Genomic DNA, 22,119 nt, shown 5'->3' on the forward strand with positions numbered 1-22,119 from the left:
TCCTTAACCCACTAGGGAGGCAGGAAGTTTAACCTCAGTCATTTTACTATTTTTTTAATGTTTATTTATTTTTGAGACCAAGAGTGGGGAAGGGGCAGAGAGAGAGACAGATACAGAATCTGAAGCAGCCTCCAGGCTCTAAACTGTGAACACAGAGCCTGTGGTTGAACTCACGAACCACGAGATCATGACCTGAGCCAAAGTCAGATGCTTAACCGACTGAGCCACCCAGGTGCCCCCCAACCTCAGTCATTTTGAATCTTCCATTTCGTTGGCCCTATGCCAGGATTCTTGGTTCTGAGATCATTCTCTGTCACCTGATGATATGAGTTCCCTGTCTTCCCAGTCAGCTTGGTCTCCTCAGGTCTACTGCTTGGTCATATCCAAGGCACACACTGGTATGGACGCTTAGCAGGGCCTAGCATCCTGGGCCTTCAGAACCCAACCTCCTTGGTCCTTCTGACATTCTGCTACTTCCCTAAAGCAATGTCCCAGAGCAGGGTCAGGCTCCTGCTGCTGCTGAGACACACATAACTCTCTTGTTCTCCTTTCAGCAGTGACAAGAACTGCCTTCCCTGTCTCCCAACTTCCTGTCAGAGGCAAATTATCAGTCATTCTTTCTTCAGTGGGCTTAGTCTTTGGTAAGAAAAATCTAGAAAGGAAGTATCTCAAGGTCAGCTTCTCCTTATACTCTGCTCCTTTTACACAGAGCTTCTGGGTCCTAGGCAAGTTCACACAGAGCAAGCTACCTTTCTATTGTGGGAATAAAATAGATCCATACTTGGAGAAAAATGTATTAATAATCTGAAAAGGCTTTCTGCTACAGGACAAGAAAAGACATATAAGCCTATATTTTTAGCCATAGTCTAGTGAGATTTGAGGACTCCTGGGTGCATACACACACACACACACACACACACACACATATACATATACATACACACATATGTATACACTGTATGTGTGTATGTGTGTGTGTGTATACGCATTTTTTATGAAGCTAAGTTGAGAATGAATCTGTGTGAAAGCATTAGTACTCTGATCACAAAGAATACTCCAACTGGAGTGAGAAAATCAGACTCAAGCCTCGTTCTGAAACTTACTAGCTATATGACTTGGAGTATTTATTTAAATTTACTTTATTTTTATTATAAAGTCTCAGATATTTAGGCTTGCTGGCCATAGGTCTCCATCATAACTACTCAACTTTGCCACTATAGCAGAAAAATAACCCAAACAATATCTAAATGAATGAACATGACTGTTTTCTAGTAAAATTTATGGACAGCAAAAATTGAATATCATAGAATTTTTGTTCCACAAATCTTACTCTTTGATTTTTTGTTGTTGTTCATTGAAAAATACAAAAACTATTCTGAACTCACTGGCCCTGCTAACAAAAGTGGGAAACTATATTAGGCATGCTGACTTCTGTTGTGGACTCTAAGATTGTAATTCTAAAGTCTAGAGTTCTGTTTCCCACTTGTAAATGAGAAACCCATAACTCACAGGGTTGTCAGGATAAACAGAAGCATAATCTTTTACTTTGACTTATAAATTTAAGGCATAATTGCTAAATATGCTAAATGTGCTGAGGAGACCTAAAGCCTACCTTTTTGTCGAAGTAGGAGACAAAAGCAGGTAGAGCTACAACCAATAATCTTTGCTCATGTCACTGAGCTGATTTTCTTTCTTTCTCCATGCACCATAGAATCCATGCCAGTGAGTTGAAGGGTGAATTTTGTTGTTTTAAAGAGTAGGCTGTCTAGGGGCACCTGGGTGGCTCAGTTGGTTAAGTGTCCACCTCTTGATTTCGGCTCAGGTCATGATCTCACAGTTTGTGAGTTTGAGCCCTGCATTGGGCTCTACACTGACACCACTGAACCTGCTTAGGATTCTCTCTCTCTTCCTCTCTCTCTATGTCTGTCTGTCTGTCTCTCTCTCAAAATGAAATAAACTTTAAAGAAAAAAAGCAAGTAGACTGTCTATGTGTGGGATTCCTTCCTTTAGAAAATTTCAGTTCTGATAATCATTTACCTACTTACTTGTGTTGGTGGTGTGGACAAGATGACTTTTTACCATCATTATTTCCTTTATCTACACAGCACACACATCAAAACAGAAAAATTCAGAAACTGTCTTGACCTCATGAGGAAAATGCAGTGGACTCTGGGTTAGTTACTTTCTTTAGGTCTTTGTTGTGTTGTCTCTGTTATGCAGAGGAGAACAAGCCTTAACACTGAATGTGGATATAAAATACTTTGAATGTATATATTAGATTATAAATCAAAAGATCAAGATGCTGTAATTTTTGGTGGCAACCACAAATTACAAAATTCACCTGGTATACACACTGTATTTTGGGTAGGAATTCTAAACCCATTTACTTATAGGCCAGGTAGGTAAGATAAAGATGTTAAGCAGCCTTAAGGTATGTGACAACTAGAAATGGTGAAGCCTAGTGGGATCTGTAGAAGGCAGCCTCATCTTCTTAAAAGCATTTACTTTAAAAGAAAGAAAGAGGGACACTTGGGTGGCTCAGTCAGTTAAGCATCTGACTCTTGATCTCAGCTCAGGTCTTGATGTCATGCCCTGCATTGGGCTCCATGTTGTGTGTGAAGCCTAATTTAAAAAAAAAAAAAAATGGAAGGAAGGGAGGAAGGAAAGAAGGAAGAGAGAGAGAAAGAGAAAGAAAAAGAAAGAAAGGAAGAAAGAAAAAGAGAAACAAAGGAAGGAAGGAAGGGGGAGGGAGAGAGAGAAAGAAGGAAAGAAAATAGCAAACAAAACTCAAAACCCTGTTCTGGCTAAACCCAGTAAGTAGGTCAGTTGAATACAGACAGCTTTTTGACTCTTTGTGTGGAATAAACCTGAGAAACAAGGTACCTGTAGAAAATTCTTTTTCCTATAAATGGAAATGAAGACTGGCCTGGGAAAGAGGTATAGATGGTGAATGTGTTTGTTTCTGTAACTACACAGAGATGGTGAGTGTTGGGAAAGTTCTACCGTCCTGGGGGCCACAGGTCTTTGTTTTGACATCACCTAGTTGTAAATTTGAGATTATTTAGCTACAACCTACCTCATGAAGATTAAATAAAATCATCCTTTTGAAAATACTTTAACTATAAATTGTAATGTAAATGTTAGGTATATTCCTATACACATAATGGATGGCTAGTAAATGCAGATCCCTAACAAGACAGTAGGGCTTCCACTGTTTGTGGTTTCTTTCATACCAATTTGATTTAAATAGCAGGTAGGTGTTAAGACATACCTTGTTATTATAAGATCAACACTTTTGTTAATAGCTTTTTTTCCTTTTCTTTCTTTTTTTTAAGTTTATTTATTTTGAGAGAGAGAGAGTGTGCACATGTGCACACTCATGGGTGAGTGAGCAAAGGAGGGGCAGAGAGAGAGAGAGAGAGAGGGAGGGAGGGAGGGAGAGAAAATCCCAAATAGGCTCCGGACTGTCAGTGCGGAGTCCCACCAGGGGCTGATCCCATGAGATCAAGAGTCTGACACTCAACTAACTCAACTACCCAGGCACCTCAGATTGTTTTCTTTTAACAAGAACTCACTGTTACCATTGTTTGGACCCCATGTGACAAAGAGTTAGTGCTAGGATAAGTCTTTCCTCTCCTATTCTATCATCCTTTGCCTATGCTAGCATCATACTGTGGAAAAGGAGATACCAGCTAATAAACTCTTGGTGAGACTTATTTGTGACATTTAGGAAAAGGGATTTAGGAGTTATTAGATAATATGTCATGTGATTTTCCCATCCAGGAATAAAGAATTGGGTGTTTTGGGATTTGAGTCCCAAAGGTCCTTCTTGGTTAAACAAAAAACAAATGAATATAAACCTTATAGGTGAAAATGATCAGACAATTAAATGTCGTTTTGCTGCAGGTTCATGTTCCTTCTTGGTTAAACAAAAAGCAAATGAATATAAACCTTATAGGTGAAAATGATCAGACAATTAAGTGTCATTTTGCTGCAGGTTCATGTTGGGAATGTTTAGAGGATCTGACCCCAGATGTTCATTTTCTTTGGGAAGCTGGGAATAAGAACTGTTTTTGGTTTTGTTTTGTTTTACCATAAAAGTTCTCATTTCATTAGGTAAGGAAAATGTCATGGCCAGCCCTATCTTTGGCTGTGAACTTTATCCCAGTGTGCTAGTGCTTTTATTTTAAAAAGGTTATTTCCTACTTGAACTTGATTCTCCTCTGTTAAGCAAAAAGGTCTCTTGTGTCTGGGAAATCTTACTAAAAGATGTTTTTGTCCTAGCAGGGGAAATTGTTCATAAAGATTTACTCTTTACAATTTCCTTTTCCCTTTTTTTTTCCCTCTAATTTTTTCAAATTTTAAGAGTCACACTTAGTCAATCTCAGGCGGTTGATTTACCAAGTCCTTTAAAAATAGTTTTCTTATATCTTTTGGGATAGTTTTGTCCCTGCATCCCTATACTTGATAATTGCCAATAAATATTAATTTGACTTAATCCTGCAACATTCATCAACACTTCTCTACTTGCTGCATTAAACCAAAAATTCTTTGCTTCAGTGTAATGTAGAAGAAAATGATTGCATTTGGGGATAAGCAGGGAAGAGTGTAGGAGACAATGAAAACTTGATTCAATTCATTCTTTGCCAGAAATACATTTAGGCAGAAAGCATCATCGTTTCTTTGCTTTTGCTGAGCTTCATTGAATCCAAGGGTCCCGCCTTCACATTTCTGGGCTGGTTTCTCCAATGGCTTGCCCTCTTGATAGTCCTTAACAAGTCCTTTGCTGTAACTGCAGCTGGCCGTGAAAGTATTTGGGAGCACACCCACATAATAATGACACTAAATTATGAAAGCCAACATTTATTTAAATTAGACATGCCACACATTCAGTTGTACTTTCTCTCTGAGAAAAGTTAATGACTGGTGGAAAAAAGAACTAAAACTATGCATACATTTCCATGAATGTCTTTAGAATGTTAGAGAATGGCTTGAGTTACTTGTTAAATGTTTTAATTTTTTTGAAATCTAGAAAATTACTTTTTCAAGCAGGTATGTTACCTGATGATTCACCGCATTTCCATTAAGGAATAAGGTCCTCAGCATGCTACTTGTCTCATGATATTTACACCAGATATTTGAAAGATTATCAGGCTATTTCAGCAACTTAGCATGTTTTAAGCAAATAGACTTTGCTCCAGTGTAGGGGTATAATCTGATATTTAGTTCATCTGAACCAGGGGTTGACTATTTGGAGGAATGGCAGAAAATGGAAATGAACTCTGAGGGCATACACTGGTGTAAATATCCAGCTAAGAATATGAATTTTTTACTTAGGAATGCCTCAGAGGCCAGCAATACCCCATCTTAAACACCCCTTCCCCCAGCCATCCCCATACCACCCCATAAAATTTGGATATTTAAAGAATCCTTGTTACTAAGATGTCACTAGTAGAAATTAGTCTTTTAATCTTTGGGTGGAATCTTCTCCCCACTTCGGATTTGGAGATCCCCTGGATCTGAATCTAGGTAACCCAGATCAGCTTCTTGAAAGGATGGTTTTGCCAGGGAATGGGAGCCTTGATGCTTTCTTCTTCATTGACTTGTCTTAGATATTTAGAGGGGACAGACTCAATTATTAACAGCGGTTCCAGTTCCATCTATTATTTTACCTCCACTATCAGTCTGCTTTCATACTGATGGCTAGCCTGGGCATTAGCCATGGGAAATTGACCTAGACGTTAATATCTGCCTATCTGGGATGTGATGGGATTTTCTTTTCTCTCTTTCCATATTTTCCTTCTATGTTACACCCCCACCCCACCCCCCATATCCCTTGGGATTAAGACAATCTCTGGTAAAATAAAGGGATGGAAACTTGATTATGATAACAGATCAAAATTATGGAATTAGTGGTTTACCTTCGAGATAGTCCACTCTTTAGAAACTGAAAGGTTTAAAGCTTTCTTACAGAAATACACAGTGAGGACTTGCCAACTGTCAGCCATGTTGTAAAAAACAATGGGCAAAACCTCAAGGCTGGAAAAGAGAGACCTAGTCAGGGCCAGATACATAGATCAAAGAGATCTTGGGGTGGAGGAGATGAAAAGGAGAAGGGAGAAGAGAAAAGGGATTTCTGAAATGAATTCGGTAAGGGCTGAAGAACACTCCCTGGAAAAGGTTCTTTTGGGACCATGGAAAAGCGCCTTGAGTCACTTTTTGGGGGAGGTGTGTATTCATGATCTGGGAGTTGTAAATTGCTTTTATTTCTGATCATGGAGTGCACCTGTACATACTTGCTGACCTTGCATGTGAAACTCTGAGATTATATACAAATATAGGAAGATTCTAGCTTTGTATGAATCTATGGGGTTTTTTTGTTTGTTTGTTTGTTTGTTTGTTTGTTTGTTTGTTTGTTTGTTTTTTGCAGTGAACATCTAGAGTCAATATCATAAAGCTCTTAGGAACCCAAAACTCAATTACTTCCTTTTTCTTTTTTTGAAGTCACATTTGGAATCTTTGTTTTGTTGATAGTCAGATCCATAATTAGATTATGGGCTGGTTGCATTTGGTAAGAGACTCCTCCCACTGGTTTGCAAGGAAAAATCTCCTTCCAGGATTACCAAAGACTGGAAATATGAATTTTTAGTGATTACTCATGTTCAATAAATTTGAGGACTTTTACCAAAGCAGTGATAATCAGGTTTACTCTGTCTTCGCCCACATTCCCTCTTCCATTTCATAACTCCCTTACATTTGAGGAGACTCTTGTGTGTCTATAAACTCTTGGATGATAAAGATGGTGATTCTCATATTTGCTATGATATTTCTAACATCTGTTGTTGTCTCTTGTAGATAGAAGGGTTTCAGGGAGTATTTGTTGAACTGGTTGAATTAAATCAAGAAATAGTGATATAGTCAGATTCACGGGAGAGCTGGAGCTATTTGTCTGAATCATACAGTTCCAGAACAGTAAGAATTAAGTACCAAATTCTTCCCCAAAGTTAGTGCCTAGCTGCTCCCTTTGTGTGGGAAAGTTTATTTGAGGGGGCTGCATAAAAGAGGAATATGATTTGATTTCTTGTAGCCCGTTAATTATAGGGTAGCTTTCCTTTGCCCATCCTCTATTTTTCCTGACATGATTTTGTACTGTCCACACCTCCTTGTTATGATGATAACAGAGGAGTATATTTTGCTTTGGTCTTAGTTTTGATCCAACAGGAAAAATCAGTCTTGTCTCTTTTCCCAAGGAGTTGTCCCAGGACAATTTTCCCAAAGGACCACAGTACTGATTCATCCATTCTTTATTTATTTTTATTGCTTTGATTTTATGGCATTTCTACTCTTGCTAAATGTTAATAAATTACATGCCATGAAGAAATATATTCTAGAGGACATGAAAAAACAGACCTCATGGCTGTTTACTCTCTTGGCAATGATTCCACTCTTCATTACCCTAACATTCCCCAGTTTCCCAGTTGCAAGCTTGCCTTCCATGACAGTTTCTGTTCACGATGAGCCACTTACAGATACAGGACTGGTGGTACCTTGCAGTGTGACAAACCTCTGGTAAGAAAATGATACTATGTTCTTTAGCCATCTCTCTACTTGTGTGTTTTTCTCTCTCCCACAGTTATCTGGGATGTCTAAAAATGTAGTATTCCACAACTATGTGGGTTACCTGACTGCTAATGTCTGAAGGGGAAACATTCAGGCATTGGTTCTGAAAAGTTCCCTTTGTTTTCCAATAGGCACATTATAGGATACATTCAAACCCATCATCTTGAAGTTGAGTTCGACAATGACGAGGCTAGCTGGGTTCTGGACTTCACACACGTGACCCTTAATAAACATTTATTATTTTCTTATTGGGAATCCTTACATATCCTCATGAGAGACCACAGGGGTGACATTATTGTTAAAGAAAATTGGGGCTTCTTGTAAACATTGTGGAGACTCGTCAACTTCTTGGAAAGGATGGGATCCCCGCTCAGCTTCCAGCTGCTGAATCTTCCTTTCCTTCTCCTCTAAAACTTCTTCCAGCTGGGTGATCTTTTCAGTCTGAAGGGAAACCTGCATTGACAACTCCATAATCAGGTTAATTTTTTGATCACCTTCTTCCACAGGCGGGAGACCGCCACAGGACTCTACCCGAGGGTTGTCTTCTAAAGCAAACAAGAAAAAGAAAATCTGAGCAGTTTTAATTGGATTTCCCAGAACTCAAAGACAGGGAAGATGGAAAAGCTTTATTTCTCACGTTCTTAAAAGGGAACACAGATGTTGCGTCATCTGGTCAGATAGACCGAGAATGGAATCTGGGTCCGGTGAGGGAAAAGATTCTGGGTGCTCATGAAAAAAAACTTGGAAACCTCTAGAGAGGGAGGAGAATCAGTCTTTGCCAACTCTTTTTTGTACACATTTAACTTTTAATTAACCATGGGAATGAAGCGTCCTTGAAAATCAAATCTGTAAACAACAGCATCCCAAGTTTCATGGTATCCTTTTGCCTAAGAATCTTTCACAAGAGTGACAATCAAGTAGAAATGGACTTTAAATTGAATTTTAACTCAAATAGGAAAAAAAAAGTTGTCATTGCCCCTTCTGGGGGAAGTGATGAAAAAAGACATGTTACTTAACCCAAGTCAGCTTGAAAGTTGGCAGAGGTACAATTTAAGGGGATCTAGGAAAATTTTTAGCCTAATATCTTCCATAGAGATTCAGTCTCTCTCTATCTCTTCTCTCTCTCTCTCTCTCTCTCTTTCTCTTTCTCTCTTTCTTTCTCTTTAGGTCTGAAGGGTTTATAGCATTTCTTTCATAAAATCTCAAATATCCCCTGTATATAAAAGTTTATGCTTTATAATTTCTGACCCTTCAGATAAGGATAAAAGCCTGAATAAAGAGAGAGAGAGGCTTCAACAAAGAGATAAAATATTAGTGGCTGATAGCAGGGAATCCTTACAAAAAAATTCTGGTAGACCATCACAAAATTTACCTGCTGAAAGAAGCAGGTAAATCCTATTAGACTTAAGCAAGACCACCCTCCTTACCACTCTCACCCAGAGAGTGAGATTTCCACCATAAAATCATTTCTCTGAGTTATATAGAGGGAAGACATCAACTATAAAAAGGGATGTCAACGACTTGGGTATCACCGTAGGAATACTCGAACTAATGGTGTATGAATTAATGGTATTGACGGTTAATTAGTATAATTAAAGGTCCAGCGTAAACCAAGTGTAAACTCAGTCCTCAGTGTAAACCAGTGTAAACCTTCGGGTGCACAGCTGCACCCGAAGGCAACATAACTGCCAGTCCAGGATACAAATGCCTGCTACTATTGTATACCTGTACACCTGCTAAAGATAGGGCACCTGTGCTGTGATTTTCCATGTAGGTGGGGAATCACCCTCTTCTCAGCAAATAAAACTAATTTGCAGGGTTTTTTTTTTGTAATTTTCCCAAATGATCATGAGACAAAAGCTTGAGCATGGAATTACACAGTGGGCAGGATAGTTTTGGCCTCACAAAAGTGATAAGAGGAAAGATGAGATGTTTTCTGCTCTTAGAAATTGTTATTAGCAATATACTACATTTCAAGATTCCATGGAGATGTTTTTGTTCTGAATATTTGAACTTTTACCATAATATTGATGGAGATGATAGTTGATGTACCTTTCTCTAAAAGCAATGAAAAATATCTCCATGTCTCAAAGGAGCATTTAGTTTGTTGCCTCTGCAATAGGCTTGTGCTTTTAGGCCCAGGAGAGTTAGTCCATTTGGCAGGAGGCCTTCATTATCTGCCGTTACACCAGGGCCTCACCTTTCGTTTCATCTGACCAGAGCTCTGCTGTCTGATAGGGTAGTCACTAGCCACATGTGGCATTAAGCAATTAAATGTGGCTATTTGAAATGCGATGCACTGGAAGTATAAAATACACATTTGAAGGGATCCTGAGTGGCTCAGTCAGTTAAGCATCTGACTTTGGCTCAGGTCATGACCTCACGACTCATAGGTCAAGCCCCTCATTGGGCTCTGTGCTGACAGCTTGGAGCCTGGATCCTGATTCAGATTCCGTGTCTCCCTCTCTCTCTCTCTGCCATCCCCTCTCACACTCTGTCTCTCTCTCTCTCTCAAAAACAAAATAAACATGACAAAAAATAAAATGCACATTTGATTTTGAAGACTTAATTTGAAAGAAATGTGAAATATCCCATTATATTTTAAAAATTGGCTATATATTAAAGCAATAATATTTTGGGGATATATTGTGTTAAATAAATTTTATCTTATTTTTCAGAGAGAGAAAGAGCACAAGTGGGGGAGAGGAGCCGAGAGACGGGGGAAAGAGAGAGAGAGAGAGAGAGAGAGAGAGAGAGAGAGAGAGAATCTTAAGTATGTGAAGCCTGATGTGGAGCTCAATCCCATGACCCTGGGATCATGACCTCACCTGAAATCAAGAGTCACATGTTTAACTGACAGAGCTACGCAGGTGCCCTAATAAAATATATTTTAAAACAATATTCACTCATTTATTTTTACTTTTTAAAAAATGTGACTACTAGAGAATTTAAAATACCAGTATCAAATGTGGCAGGCATTTGTGGCTCTCATATTTCTGTTGATTAGTGTTGGGCTAGAGTTTCCTTTTGGAGGAACACTTTCTAAAACCCACATAGATGGGTTCCTCGTAGATGGTCCTGTTTAACATGTACAATTGTTATTTGGGAGTGAGGACTGTTGAGGCTTTCAACCATTAGCATACAGATCATTTCTCTTTTACCATTGAAGGTGTATGCATGGAAATCTGGGCTGGGAGAATACGTTCTTAGGGGTTGAGGTGAGTTCCTACAGAAGAGGAAAGAAAAGACAGGAAGTGGAAGTAATAGACAGTGAGAAGACAGGAAGGAAAGGAACAGTGGGCAGTCTAGGGAAGGCTGGGCATTGGTGAGGCTCAGGGATGGAGAAGGTAATCAGGAGCCTCCCTCCCTGATATATGTGCCTGTCCCCTTTCTCTTTGACCTCTTCTTCAATCATTTCTTGCTCTAGTTGTTCTTCTGTTTTCCAGAAGAGTTATTTTCCACCAATTTGCATAATAAAGAAAGGAGTTTAGTGCCATTACAAAAGGCAAACTGGTCAAAAGTGCCTGTCTTGTTTTGTTTTGTTTTTTAATAATGCAATATAGGTGGAATAATGTGTTCATCTAATTTCAGTGATAAAGGGGTAAAAATGCAACAGGACGCCATTACATAGGCCATCACTGTTACTAAGTCTATATCCTCTGTCTCTGCCCTCCCAGGAGAGAATAGTGTGGACAGAAGGTAGAAAGAGAAGCAGGGTGTCTTGGTCAGCCTAGGCTGCTATAACACAGAACCACACCATTGACTTGGTGGCTTAAATGACAGAGATTTATTTTCTCACAGTTCTGGAGGCTGATGGTTTGAGATCAGGGTGCCAGCATAGTTGGGTTCTGGTGAGAACTCTGCCTGGTTTACAGAGAGCCACCTTCCCACTGTGTTCTCACTTGGTACTGAGAGAGACCACAAGCACTCTGATGTTTTCTTTTAAAGGCACTAATCTCATGACCCCACCCTTATGACCTCATTGAAACCTATTTACTCCCAAAGGCACCATATCTCCAAATCCTATTACATTGAGGTTAGGGCTTTGACATATGAATTTTGTTGGGGATACAATTCATACTGTAGCACAGAGAAAAGACAACCGAAAAAAGAGAGAGAACCTGAGGGCTTTGATTCCCTCTGTATTGTTTTCATGCGTTACGTGAAAATGCTGATAAGGAGATAAGCCAAAGTACATATATACACCAGCTCCTTTAGATTCCACATTTAAGTGATATCATGTAGTATTTGCCTTTCTCTATCTGACATATTTTACCAAGAATAATGTACATAAAAGCTGAACTCATAGAAAAAAGTTGAGTGGGGGTTACTAACAGGATGGGGAGTGGAGGAAATGGAGAGGTGTTGGTTAAAGTGTGCAAATTTCTAGTTAGAATCTTCTGAGTATCTATTGTGTTGTGTAATGATTATAATTAATAATACAGTATGGCATACTTGAAAGCTGCTGGGAGAATAGATCTCAAATATTCACTCCACACAATGGAAATGGTAATTATGTGATGGGTTGGTGTCCTTAGCTAACAATATGGTGGCAGTCATTTTGCAAAATACACATGTATCCAGTGAACACATGGTACATTTTAAACTACACAATGTTCTATGTCAATTATATCTCAATAAAACTGGGGTGGGGGGTAAGTATATATACCAAGAAGGGAATTTCTCATACAGCTGTATTTTACGATTCAGTATTTTACCATTTAATGACCTCTTCACACATAGAATAAAAATATTTTTGTTCCATTTCTAAACACATTACAAATCACAAAAGTGTTTTAAACCTCTTCAGTAAAGCGGGGGACTCCAGGAGTCTCACATCCTATTTGTAGTGGAAATAGCCCAAGGCCACCCAGTGATTCATCCAGAGTCCACCACTAACCTTTGCATGATCTGACCTGCCCTGTTCTCCTGGAGTCCAGGCTCCCTTATCTGAAAGCTCCCCACAGCTCTACACGTCCCCACATCTTGAACACTGGTGGTCTTTCCTCGATTTTCACTAGCAGATCAGATAGTCATGCCAAGGTTGGGTCTGCCTGAAGCATGGAAGATTCCGTCACCTGACCAGATAATCCAAGGTTTATCCCCATACCCAAGGGCTCCATGAGACAGAGAGCAAAGAGAAATTCTTCTGCCAAAGGGAGGGAGCAAACCTGATTAGCCACAGTCAGGGTATGAAATCATAATTGCTATAGTTGTAGAGGTTTTTACCAGCACATGCCATTTTTCATGATTTCCCGTTTTTCTGCTTCAACTTAAAATAAGTGTGAATGAGGATGATGGCTTAGGGTCATGGCAAAGAGGAGGCCAGAGAAAAGATGGTGACAGTTGTGCGTGCTTAAAAAGGTTCAGAAAGAAGACTGACAACAGGAGCATTCTTCTTTCCAGAGCTGGGGCAGACTGTGCTCACTATTTTCTTTTCTTTTTTTCTTAAAATTTGATATAAATCCAAGCTAGTTAAGATAGAGTGGAGTAATGGTTTCAGGAGTAGAATTTACTGATTCATCACTTACGTGTGACACCCAGTGCTCATCCCAACAAGTGCCCTCCTTCATGCCCATCACCCATTTAGCCCATCCCCCCACCTACCTCCCCTCCAGCAACCCTCAGTTTGTTCTCTGTGCTTAAGAGTCTGTAATGGTTTGCCTCCCTCTGTGTTGTTATCTTATTTTTCCATTCTTTCCCCTGTGTGAATCTGTTTTGTTTCTTAAATTCCACATATATATGTTCACTTTTCTACGTAGCCTTGAAAAGACAAAAGGCCCAGAAGAAAATGTGACATTTGCCTTTGGCTATTTCCAACTTCTCCTTTTTAATACCCTTAAAATTTTAATGCTCTTAGCAAAGTGCCACATGACAAGTTATGTCAAAAATACTAATAACTAGGGGCGCCTGGTTGGCTCAGTCAGTTAAGCATCTGACTTTGGCTCAGGTCATGATCTCACCGTTCATGGGTTCGAGCCCCACGTCAGGATCTGTGCTGACATGACAGCTCGGAGCCTGGAGCCTGCTTGGGATTCTGGGTCTCCCTCTCTCTCTCTCTCTGCCCCTCCCCCACTCACACTCTGTCTCTTTGCTCTCAAAAATAAATAAACATTAAAAAAATGTTTTTAAATGCTAATAACTAAATAGATAACAGCAGAGGTATTAATTCTGTAGTTTGAGTAGCTTAGAAACTTAGACTTCTCTTAGAATTGTGTATTTTGGGTCCATCCGATCTCACCTGTATAGGAATTATATCTGCAGTATCCCTAATTTATGCTTTTCTAAGGGAGTGGCTCTCAGGCATTGGGGTCCCTCAAGCTCTTTGTAAGTCAGCTGCCACTTGTAATCAATGAGCAAAATTTGCATTTTACTTTCAGTGCAGCTGCACGTTGGTAGAGAAATATCTGGTGGGTAGAAAGCTGTAATGGACAGACTGGAGAAGAACAGGATACAGCTCATTAATTAGAGAAAGGACATGGGGTATAACACTAAGATGGAAGGCCTCCATCATGTGAAAACGTGGCTTCGTGCATCTGGGAAGTTAATAGTCTCATGTCAACAGTGGTAAATTATTGAAGGTTGACCCAGTGAATGTCTGGGAGGCTGTTTTTAGATTTTCTAAATACTTGTATCTAAAAAGGGATGTTCGCCTTTCGATCCCTTTGCTAATGCCACCGCCCAAAAGCATTAAATGAACACAGAAATACTAAGAACCACTGATCTAGTTTCTTTTTTCTTTTTCTTTTCTTTATTTATTTTGAGACAGAGAAAGAGAGTGAGAGAGAATCCCAAGCAGGCTCGGTGCTGTTAGCACAGAGTCTGATGTAGGGCTCGATCTCACAAACCGTGAGACCATTACTTAGTCCAAAATCAAGAGTCAGACGCTCAACTGACTGAACCACCTAGGCACCCCTGATCTGGTTTCTGCTTCACATGCCTCGAACGATGGGAAGCACACTTCTCCCTGGTCGGGTACCCATGGTCATTTTAAACATTAATTCACCTGTAATTAGTCTCTGGGACCCTGCACATAGAGAATGAGTCAGATGTGTTGTTGACTCCTGTAATCACCATTCCACGGCTGGATAGGGGAGAGGCAGCTAGGAGTTAGGCCCAAAAGGACATTCAGGATTTAGCCTAAACAAACATCTCCGCTGGATACTACCACGTGAACGTTTACTTTTCTCTCTGCTTTTCAAGCTAATGACCAAAGCTGCCAAGTATTTACTCAATAAGAGAGACTCTTCCCAGTGAGGTGATTAAATACCTTATTTCATCAGAGCCACCCAGGATTATTGTTTGGCCTAAAAGACTATGTCAGCTTCCTCCTCTGTACGAATGCCCATCACTCTGACTCACCTTCATGTGGTTTTGGAAGCTGTATATATTTCTCAGTAACCACACGGGAGTCCAGTTTCATCTATTGCCATACTTGGACTTGAAAATTGGCTCATCCTTGTAAATATATTTCTATCATTACTTGAATAAGAAACAAAACTTCAAAAATAACCTTCATAGTTTTCTGTCCTTCTGTAGATGTTCACAGTTACCATCTGAGAATAGTAAGTCTCTAAAATAAAGGATTCCCGCCACCTTTTTTTTTTTGTTTTTTGCATTCTTATAGCACATGTTTTTATGTCTTAAAAATCAGATTAGTCTTGGGGCACCTGGGTGGCCCAGTCAGTTAAGCATCCAACTCTTGATTTCAGGTCATGATCCCAGGGTCCTGGGAACAAGCCCTGCATCAGAGTGAAGACTGCTTGGGATTCTAGCTCTTTCCCTCTGTCCCTCTCCCCTGCTTGCACGCTTTCTCTCTCTCTCTAAAATAAATAAAAAATAAATCAGGTTAGTCTTACTACTTGAAGTTTCCTCTCTTCAGTGTTTTTATTTATACATGAGATCATGATGTGAGCCTAAATCAAGAGTCAGATGCTTAACCAACTGAGCCACCCAGGCACCCCTGCCCATCTTAGTGTTTACTGAAACGGTTAATTCTCTCTTGCCCAGCACCATGTACTACAGTTTAAGTATTGGAATAGCTTTATGTCTGGTCAGACTGCCTCTGCTACTTGCCCTTTCAATTTGGTTTCCTCTCTGCTCAGAGAGGTCTCATTGAAATACACGTGGGGTCTTAATAATCTTTTGTCTAAAATCTTCCAATGATTTTTCATCTCATATAGACTCAAAACCCACCTGCTTATACACTATATAATCTAGTCCTCCTTTGCCTCACTGACACATCTGTCCTTCCTTTCATCGTTCCTAATAGACCAGGCATGTTTCTACCCAGGGCCTTTATATTTGCTATTTCCTCAGTCTGGATAATTGTACCTTTGATGTATACATGACTAGCTTCCTCAATTGCTTCCAGTCTCTCCTCTCCAAAGTCAACTTCACCCAATAAAGCCTAATTTCAACCCAGCCCCCACTATTGGACAAGTCAAATCCCTGTTCCCTGCTTTGTTTTTTTCTGACATGCTATATCTGTTTCATTTTTATCTTCTTGGTAGTATCTCCCTACCTCACTAGAACAAGAGCTCCATGAAGGCAGAATTCTTTGACTGCTTTGTTTACTACTGTAATTTCTGTACCTAAAGCAGTGCCTGGCACATGTGTTAGGTCATTTGTTAAGTGAATAAATGAATGCAAGTTAAGTGTATATATGATACAAAACCATTGTAGGAATGGCCAGTCCAAATGTTTCCACTGATGCATCACTAGGATGGTTCCTAGATTTCCTCCCCAGGTACCTATTTTCTTTGCACAAAGCTTTTCACAACTGCATTTTCCCCAGATAATAAACTTTTGTGATTGGACAACATTGCACTTAACATCTATGAATTTAAGTTTTTGTTTAAATAGAAAGTTGGAAAAGTTAGAATAGATCTCTTCCAGATCTGTGACTTAGCTTCTATGAGCTATAAAAATGGTTCTCCATGCTGACACCTAGGGACTTGCATCAATACAGAGAAGCAAAAGTCTCACTGCTGAAATTCTGCTTGAGCGAATCTAGGAGGGTGTCTGGGAATCTGTGGCTTTACAGGGCGCCCTAGGTGATTCTGATGATCGGCCAGGTTTTGACAGTTGAATTTCTGCTGACCTGTAATAGGCATGGCAAACTAAATTTCTGGCTAAATCCTAAAAGGTAAGTCGGAAATCTCCCAGGCATGCCTCTTCTTGACAAGGTTGCAGTACACACAACAGAAGAGCAATCACATCTATTATACTCTCACTGCCTCTCCCTTGTTACCTGACAAGGCTCTGCCTGTGAATGTTACCAGCTGACTGGCTGTATCCGTGGTCCTCCCCTCCCTGTCCCCACAATTTGCTTAAATCTCAGCAACATCTTGCCAGTTCTCACTTGGCTGAGTCATCTCCAGAATCCAGAGAAAATGATGAATGTTTGGAAGTTTGTTTGTATTTGTTTTTGCTTTTGTTTCTGTTTCTCAGTGGATAGATGGATGTATTTCTTCAAAAATCGACCTGGAAAGGAAAAGTCTCTCTTAGGAGATTTCTCTGCTTGAGAGATCTTCCCTTGGGGGCAAGTAAAGTGAGTCACAAGCTTTCATAAGAGTTTAACATTTGCAACCACTACAGAGGGGGGCAAGCGAAATCCCCTTCTGTAGATCTGAATCCAGGATTTTCTTCCTGGAACTTGATGGAGTCAATTGATAATGCCCAAGAAGACTTAGAGAGAGAGAGATATGAAGGTACTAGCTTGGGAGGTGGGAGGAACTTGTTGATGTGGAAAAGCAAGTGAGGACATCTCAAAGATGATGCCACAAAATGAACATAGGCTGCTACGTGATGGGAGATGGGGGAAACACCCAGTGGCCAGATGTTGGGTGGTAGGCATAGTGCCGCTCTGTGTCTCACTTTCCGTCTGTACCACTAGGGTAAATTGTTGTATCCGGGTAAAGGTAGGACAATGTAGGACAACTTGGTCCATTGCTGCCTTTCAGGGCAGGTTGCCTTCCCACCCTCTTCAGGGTCTCAGATCATACCAGATTATTCTACAAGAAGGAGTTCTTCAACACGATTGGGGAAACAACAGAAACACGGTTAGCATCACAATGCATGTGAGTTATGCCAACAGGTAGTCAATCTAAGCAGAAGGAAGGTTTTTTTTGGAACCTCTTTTACCTTTTCCTACAAGTAGGATCTGAAGTTCCCTCCTATAATTCTGCCTCCTTTGAAGAGGATAGTGGGTTAAGCACAATGACCGACAGCCTGGTTAGAGGCCCAAAAGTGAAAATGGATCCTGGTAGGAGAAATTCACAGGAGGGAGATATGTAGGAGAGTATGAGAAAAGAAGAAAAAGAAGAGATAATATTTGAAGGACTATTTCTATGCTTATCTGCAGGATAATCAGTATGGACTCGAAGTTAATTGGAGGAATCAGCATAAAGATGATTATATATCATTTGGACTACGTTGTTGCACTAGGGTCTAACAGTGAGACTCTTCCCTACTTTTCTTCTTGATGCATAGAGGTTATATGAGGCTAATTCTATAGAATGAAGAATGCCAATTTAGTAGTTTACATTGATTTTCAAATAGTTCCTTGTGATAGTTTCTGGTATTGCATGGTTTTGGAAATTATATGGTGATATAGTAAGGATAGTATTGGCAGTATTATTCTTGGAAAATGACAATAAAAATTGGTGATTTTTTATGGAAAAAGATAGGATAAATAATTCTTCTTTTCTGCAGATCAGGATTTTGCTTGTATAAACTATGCAGAAGAATGGGTTTTGTGGACAGGAGGTGCAAGTCATTTTGATAGAGTTGACGGTGCCATTAAATGTCCCTCACAAAAGGACACTTGGATGCAGTCATTTTTCTGTAAAATTTTGAGTAACATGGCAGCTAGACCTCATAACATAATGGCTTCTTCTCTTCCTTAAGTTTTATTGTGGCCCTCATTTTCTTCCTTTTTATTAGCCCTGGAATGATCATAACCGCATCACTGAATTTTACCAGCCTCCTAGGTCTAGACTCAGCCCTTGTTGGATGAAGATAAGAAATGTATGCTTAAGAGGTAATAAATTGCAAAAAATACTATAGTGACAAAGACTCTATTGACCAAACTTTGTTTAGGTTCTTCTGATCCCTTTTCTCTACTATTCCTCATCCTTAAACCTTGTCGTCAAGAGCCGGTGGCAGAGAGAATTCTGCTAAATCACTTTATCGAGAATCCCCACCCTTTGTGTCTGATCATCCTCCATATCTGATCAAATTCCTCATCCTTCACCACAGCCCAGGTGACATCTGGTCGCCTTGGCCTGCCTTCCCTCACATTCATTTCCTCTCAACACCATGCCACCCCCCGCTATAAATCCCAACTTGTGCTTGTCATATTCAGCATCCTCTCTCCTCCTATTGTGTTATTCTCAACGCTAATTTCAGTAGTCCTCAATAAAGTCTTCCTTATTTTTTTTAACAAATGTCAGGATAGTTTTTTTCCCCCTTAAAAAATACCAGTTGAAGGATCACACAGGATTGATTTAAATTGTTGATTTATGTTACCCTGGAATACTAAAAATGATAAAATCACCTGCTGCTGGTACGGACCAGGTTGAATCTTTACATCATGCAGAATAGTTCTCCAAGCGGTGAATGTTCCTTCGTTAGAGAATGACATTGATGAGTTTAATTACTGAGATTTTTAATTATGTAAAGCATCAACCAGAGGAAGCTCTTAGGGCTCCATCCATAATTCTCAGCAAGCTTGTCAGAGTACTTTAGAAATAGGGAGGTATGGTAGTCAGAATAGTGCCCTCCCCCCAACAAAGATGTCCACAAAGTTATACAGAATAAGCGACCCCAAAGATGTCCCCCAAACTGTGAATATGCTATCTTACATGACAAAAGGGACTTTACAGATGTGTATAAGTCAAAGATTTTGAGATGGGAAGATTATTCTAGATTATCTGGGAGGATCTTACCTAATCACAAAGTTCCTTAGAGGAAGGAGGTGGAAAGTCAGAGACAAAGAAATTCCTGAAGATGTTACTGCTGGCTTTGAAGACAGAGAAAGGAACCACATGCTAAGGGATGCAAGTGGCCTATAGAAGCTGGAAAAGGCAAAGAAACAGGTTCTGCCTTAGAGCTGCTGTAAGGAACACAGTCTGTTGATGCCTTGATTTTAACCTAGTAACATCTGTTTTGGACTTGTGATCTCCAGAATTATAAAATAATAAACTTGTGTTGTTATAAGACACTAAACTTGTGGTAGTTTGTTACAGCAGTAATAGGAAGCAAATATAGAAGGGGAAACTAACAAGTATCTGAGTAATGAGAAAAATCTATCCATTATAGGATTCCCAGAAAGCTCATTTAGGTGTAAAGTCACCAAAGACTTGGATGTCCACAAAGCACAACTGAAGGTGTCCAAACATCCAGAGAGTTCTGGATTCCAGACCTTCTTGCATCCTCTGGAATCCTATACCATTGTTATTTTCTCTTCCTTACAAATGTTAACCTTCCTACTGGCTCCAAGCCATTATCGCTTAAATGTACTCATTTGGTACCATCTTAAAAAGGAAATAAAACCCTTTCAGTGCTTAATGCCCTTTCATCTATTGCTCTATCACTATTGTCCCCTTTACTGTCAGAGAGTTTTCTATACTCTGACTCCCTTTCCGCATACCTTTCTCATTGTTAACCCAGTGCACTCTAGATTTTGTTTATTCACTTTGGCCTTGCTGAGCCTACTGGTGTTACAGAATCCATCGGACTTGCTTTAATGTTCATCTTGAATGGCCTCTGAACATTTGCAATTGTTGACAGCCTCCCATAACACTCTTCCCTTGACTTCTGTAATAGGACACTGTTTTCCTCCAAACTTTCTGGCTACTCCTTTAGTCTCATTTTGTGGGTTCCTCTTCAGAGTAATTATTGCCTGGAGATCCTTGAACTCTTGGTCTTAAGCTTTATTCTTACTCTCTATGGGTATTCTCTGTGGCCTTGGTTGCAATCTATTTGCGTGAATGCTGCCCCAGTTTACAACACGAGGGGAGACCTGAGCTCTGAACCTGGGGCTCCCTCCATTGAACTCATTTTGTAACTTCCAAAATTAATTTCCTTTCTGTATTCCCTAGCTGAGTAAAATGGCAACATCACACATCTTCCACTAAAATCAGAAATCTGAGCATTATTTTGGATTTCTCCCTTACTCTTATCCTCTTCCATCTCTCTTGTCACTAAGTCCTCTTGATTCATATGTCTAAATAGCTCTTAACTTTGTCTAATTGTCTCCATACCCATTAGATCAGGCAATATACGCTTGTAACATCCTTCAGCTTGTACTTGTCATTCAAAAACTGTGTTCTTAATTTCCATAGAGTACTATTTTATGAAGAACTTTCCTAGACTCCATTATTTCTTCATGTTAGTCACTTTATGGAAATATAATAGATGGCCATAAGGAAATAACGGTTGGTGGTACTCACTTTTCAGATGATACAAATGGACTTTACAATGACACACCTGAGAATTTGGACTTCTATTGTTGGGATCTCCAAGGCTCAGCTCAGAAGAGATCAGGAAAAATGTAGGTTTTAGAGAAGAAGTCCTGTAGTTAGTTGAAGTGCATGAGAGACAATGGCAGAGTTGAAGTGGGTAGGAAAATATCAAAGTGCACCCTTGAGAGGAATAGTTCACAGAAACAGGCACTGCTTATCAATCTTACCTCCTGTACAAGTGTAACTTCTTCTTAATTGTTTTTTTACTTTTATGCAACTTGCCTTTGGTTTACATTTCACAGTAAGAAGATAGCAGTAAGAAATGGACTCAGGGAAGGGTGAATGCCCAGGGATGTCTCTGCTAAGGTAAATTAGAAGCATAAAAAAGCTCTGTTCTTGGGGCACCTGGGTGGCTCAGTCAATTAAGCATCTGACTTCAGCTCAGGTCATGATCTCATGGTTCATGGGTTTGAGCCCTGCATTGGGCTTTGTGCTGGTATTTCTGTGCTGGCAGCTTGGGACCTGGAGCCTGCTTTGGTTTCTGTCTCTCTCTCTCTCTCTCTCTCTCTCTCTCTCTCTCTCTCCCTCCTTGGCACTCTGTCTCTCTCTCAAAAATGAATAAACATTAAAAAAATTAAAAAAAAGCTCTGTTCTTGATGACAGTGTATGGAACGAGGTTCTTTCAATTCCTCCTAATGGAATGCCATTCCAGTTTTATCAGCTTGATTTTATTTTTTGAAATGTCAAGATGTAATTGCATCTTCAAATTACAGAACATAATTCAAAAGTGATGGAGAAATTCCCCATGAGAGAATTCAAACACACTTTTCTTTATTAGGAAATCTTTTGATATTTGGTACAAATGTTAATTTTCATAGATATTTTCCCCACTAGTTACCTCTTTCATCACATAATTTATATGCCTTCAAAACATTATCAAAGCTAATGGCAAAGGAGTTATTTTCAGGGTGGGCTTAAACTGAAAGCACTATAGAGAAGCACAAAAAGATGCCTAGGCAACTATTGAAAT

General features: G+C 39.7%; 1 protein-coding gene across 1 annotated transcript in view; it reads right to left on the bottom strand.

The window, feature by feature from the left end:
- Window positions 1–7,837: 7,837 nt before the first annotated feature.
- CCDC192 (coiled-coil domain containing 192) overlaps window positions 7,838–22,119 on the bottom strand; it is a 218,610-nt gene continuing 204,328 nt past the window's right edge. The window contains exon 8 of the mRNA XM_058737218.1: window positions 7,838–8,165. Within this exon, the coding sequence (XP_058593201.1) occupies window positions 7,879–8,165 (287 nt within the window). The 3' untranslated portion in view covers window positions 7,838–7,878. The remainder of the gene's footprint in view (window positions 8,166–22,119) is intronic.

Source organism: Neofelis nebulosa, chromosome 1 (genome assembly GCF_028018385.1).
Source record: "Neofelis nebulosa isolate mNeoNeb1 chromosome 1, mNeoNeb1.pri, whole genome shotgun sequence".
NCBI classification, from domain to species: Eukaryota; Metazoa; Chordata; class Mammalia; order Carnivora; family Felidae; genus Neofelis; species Neofelis nebulosa.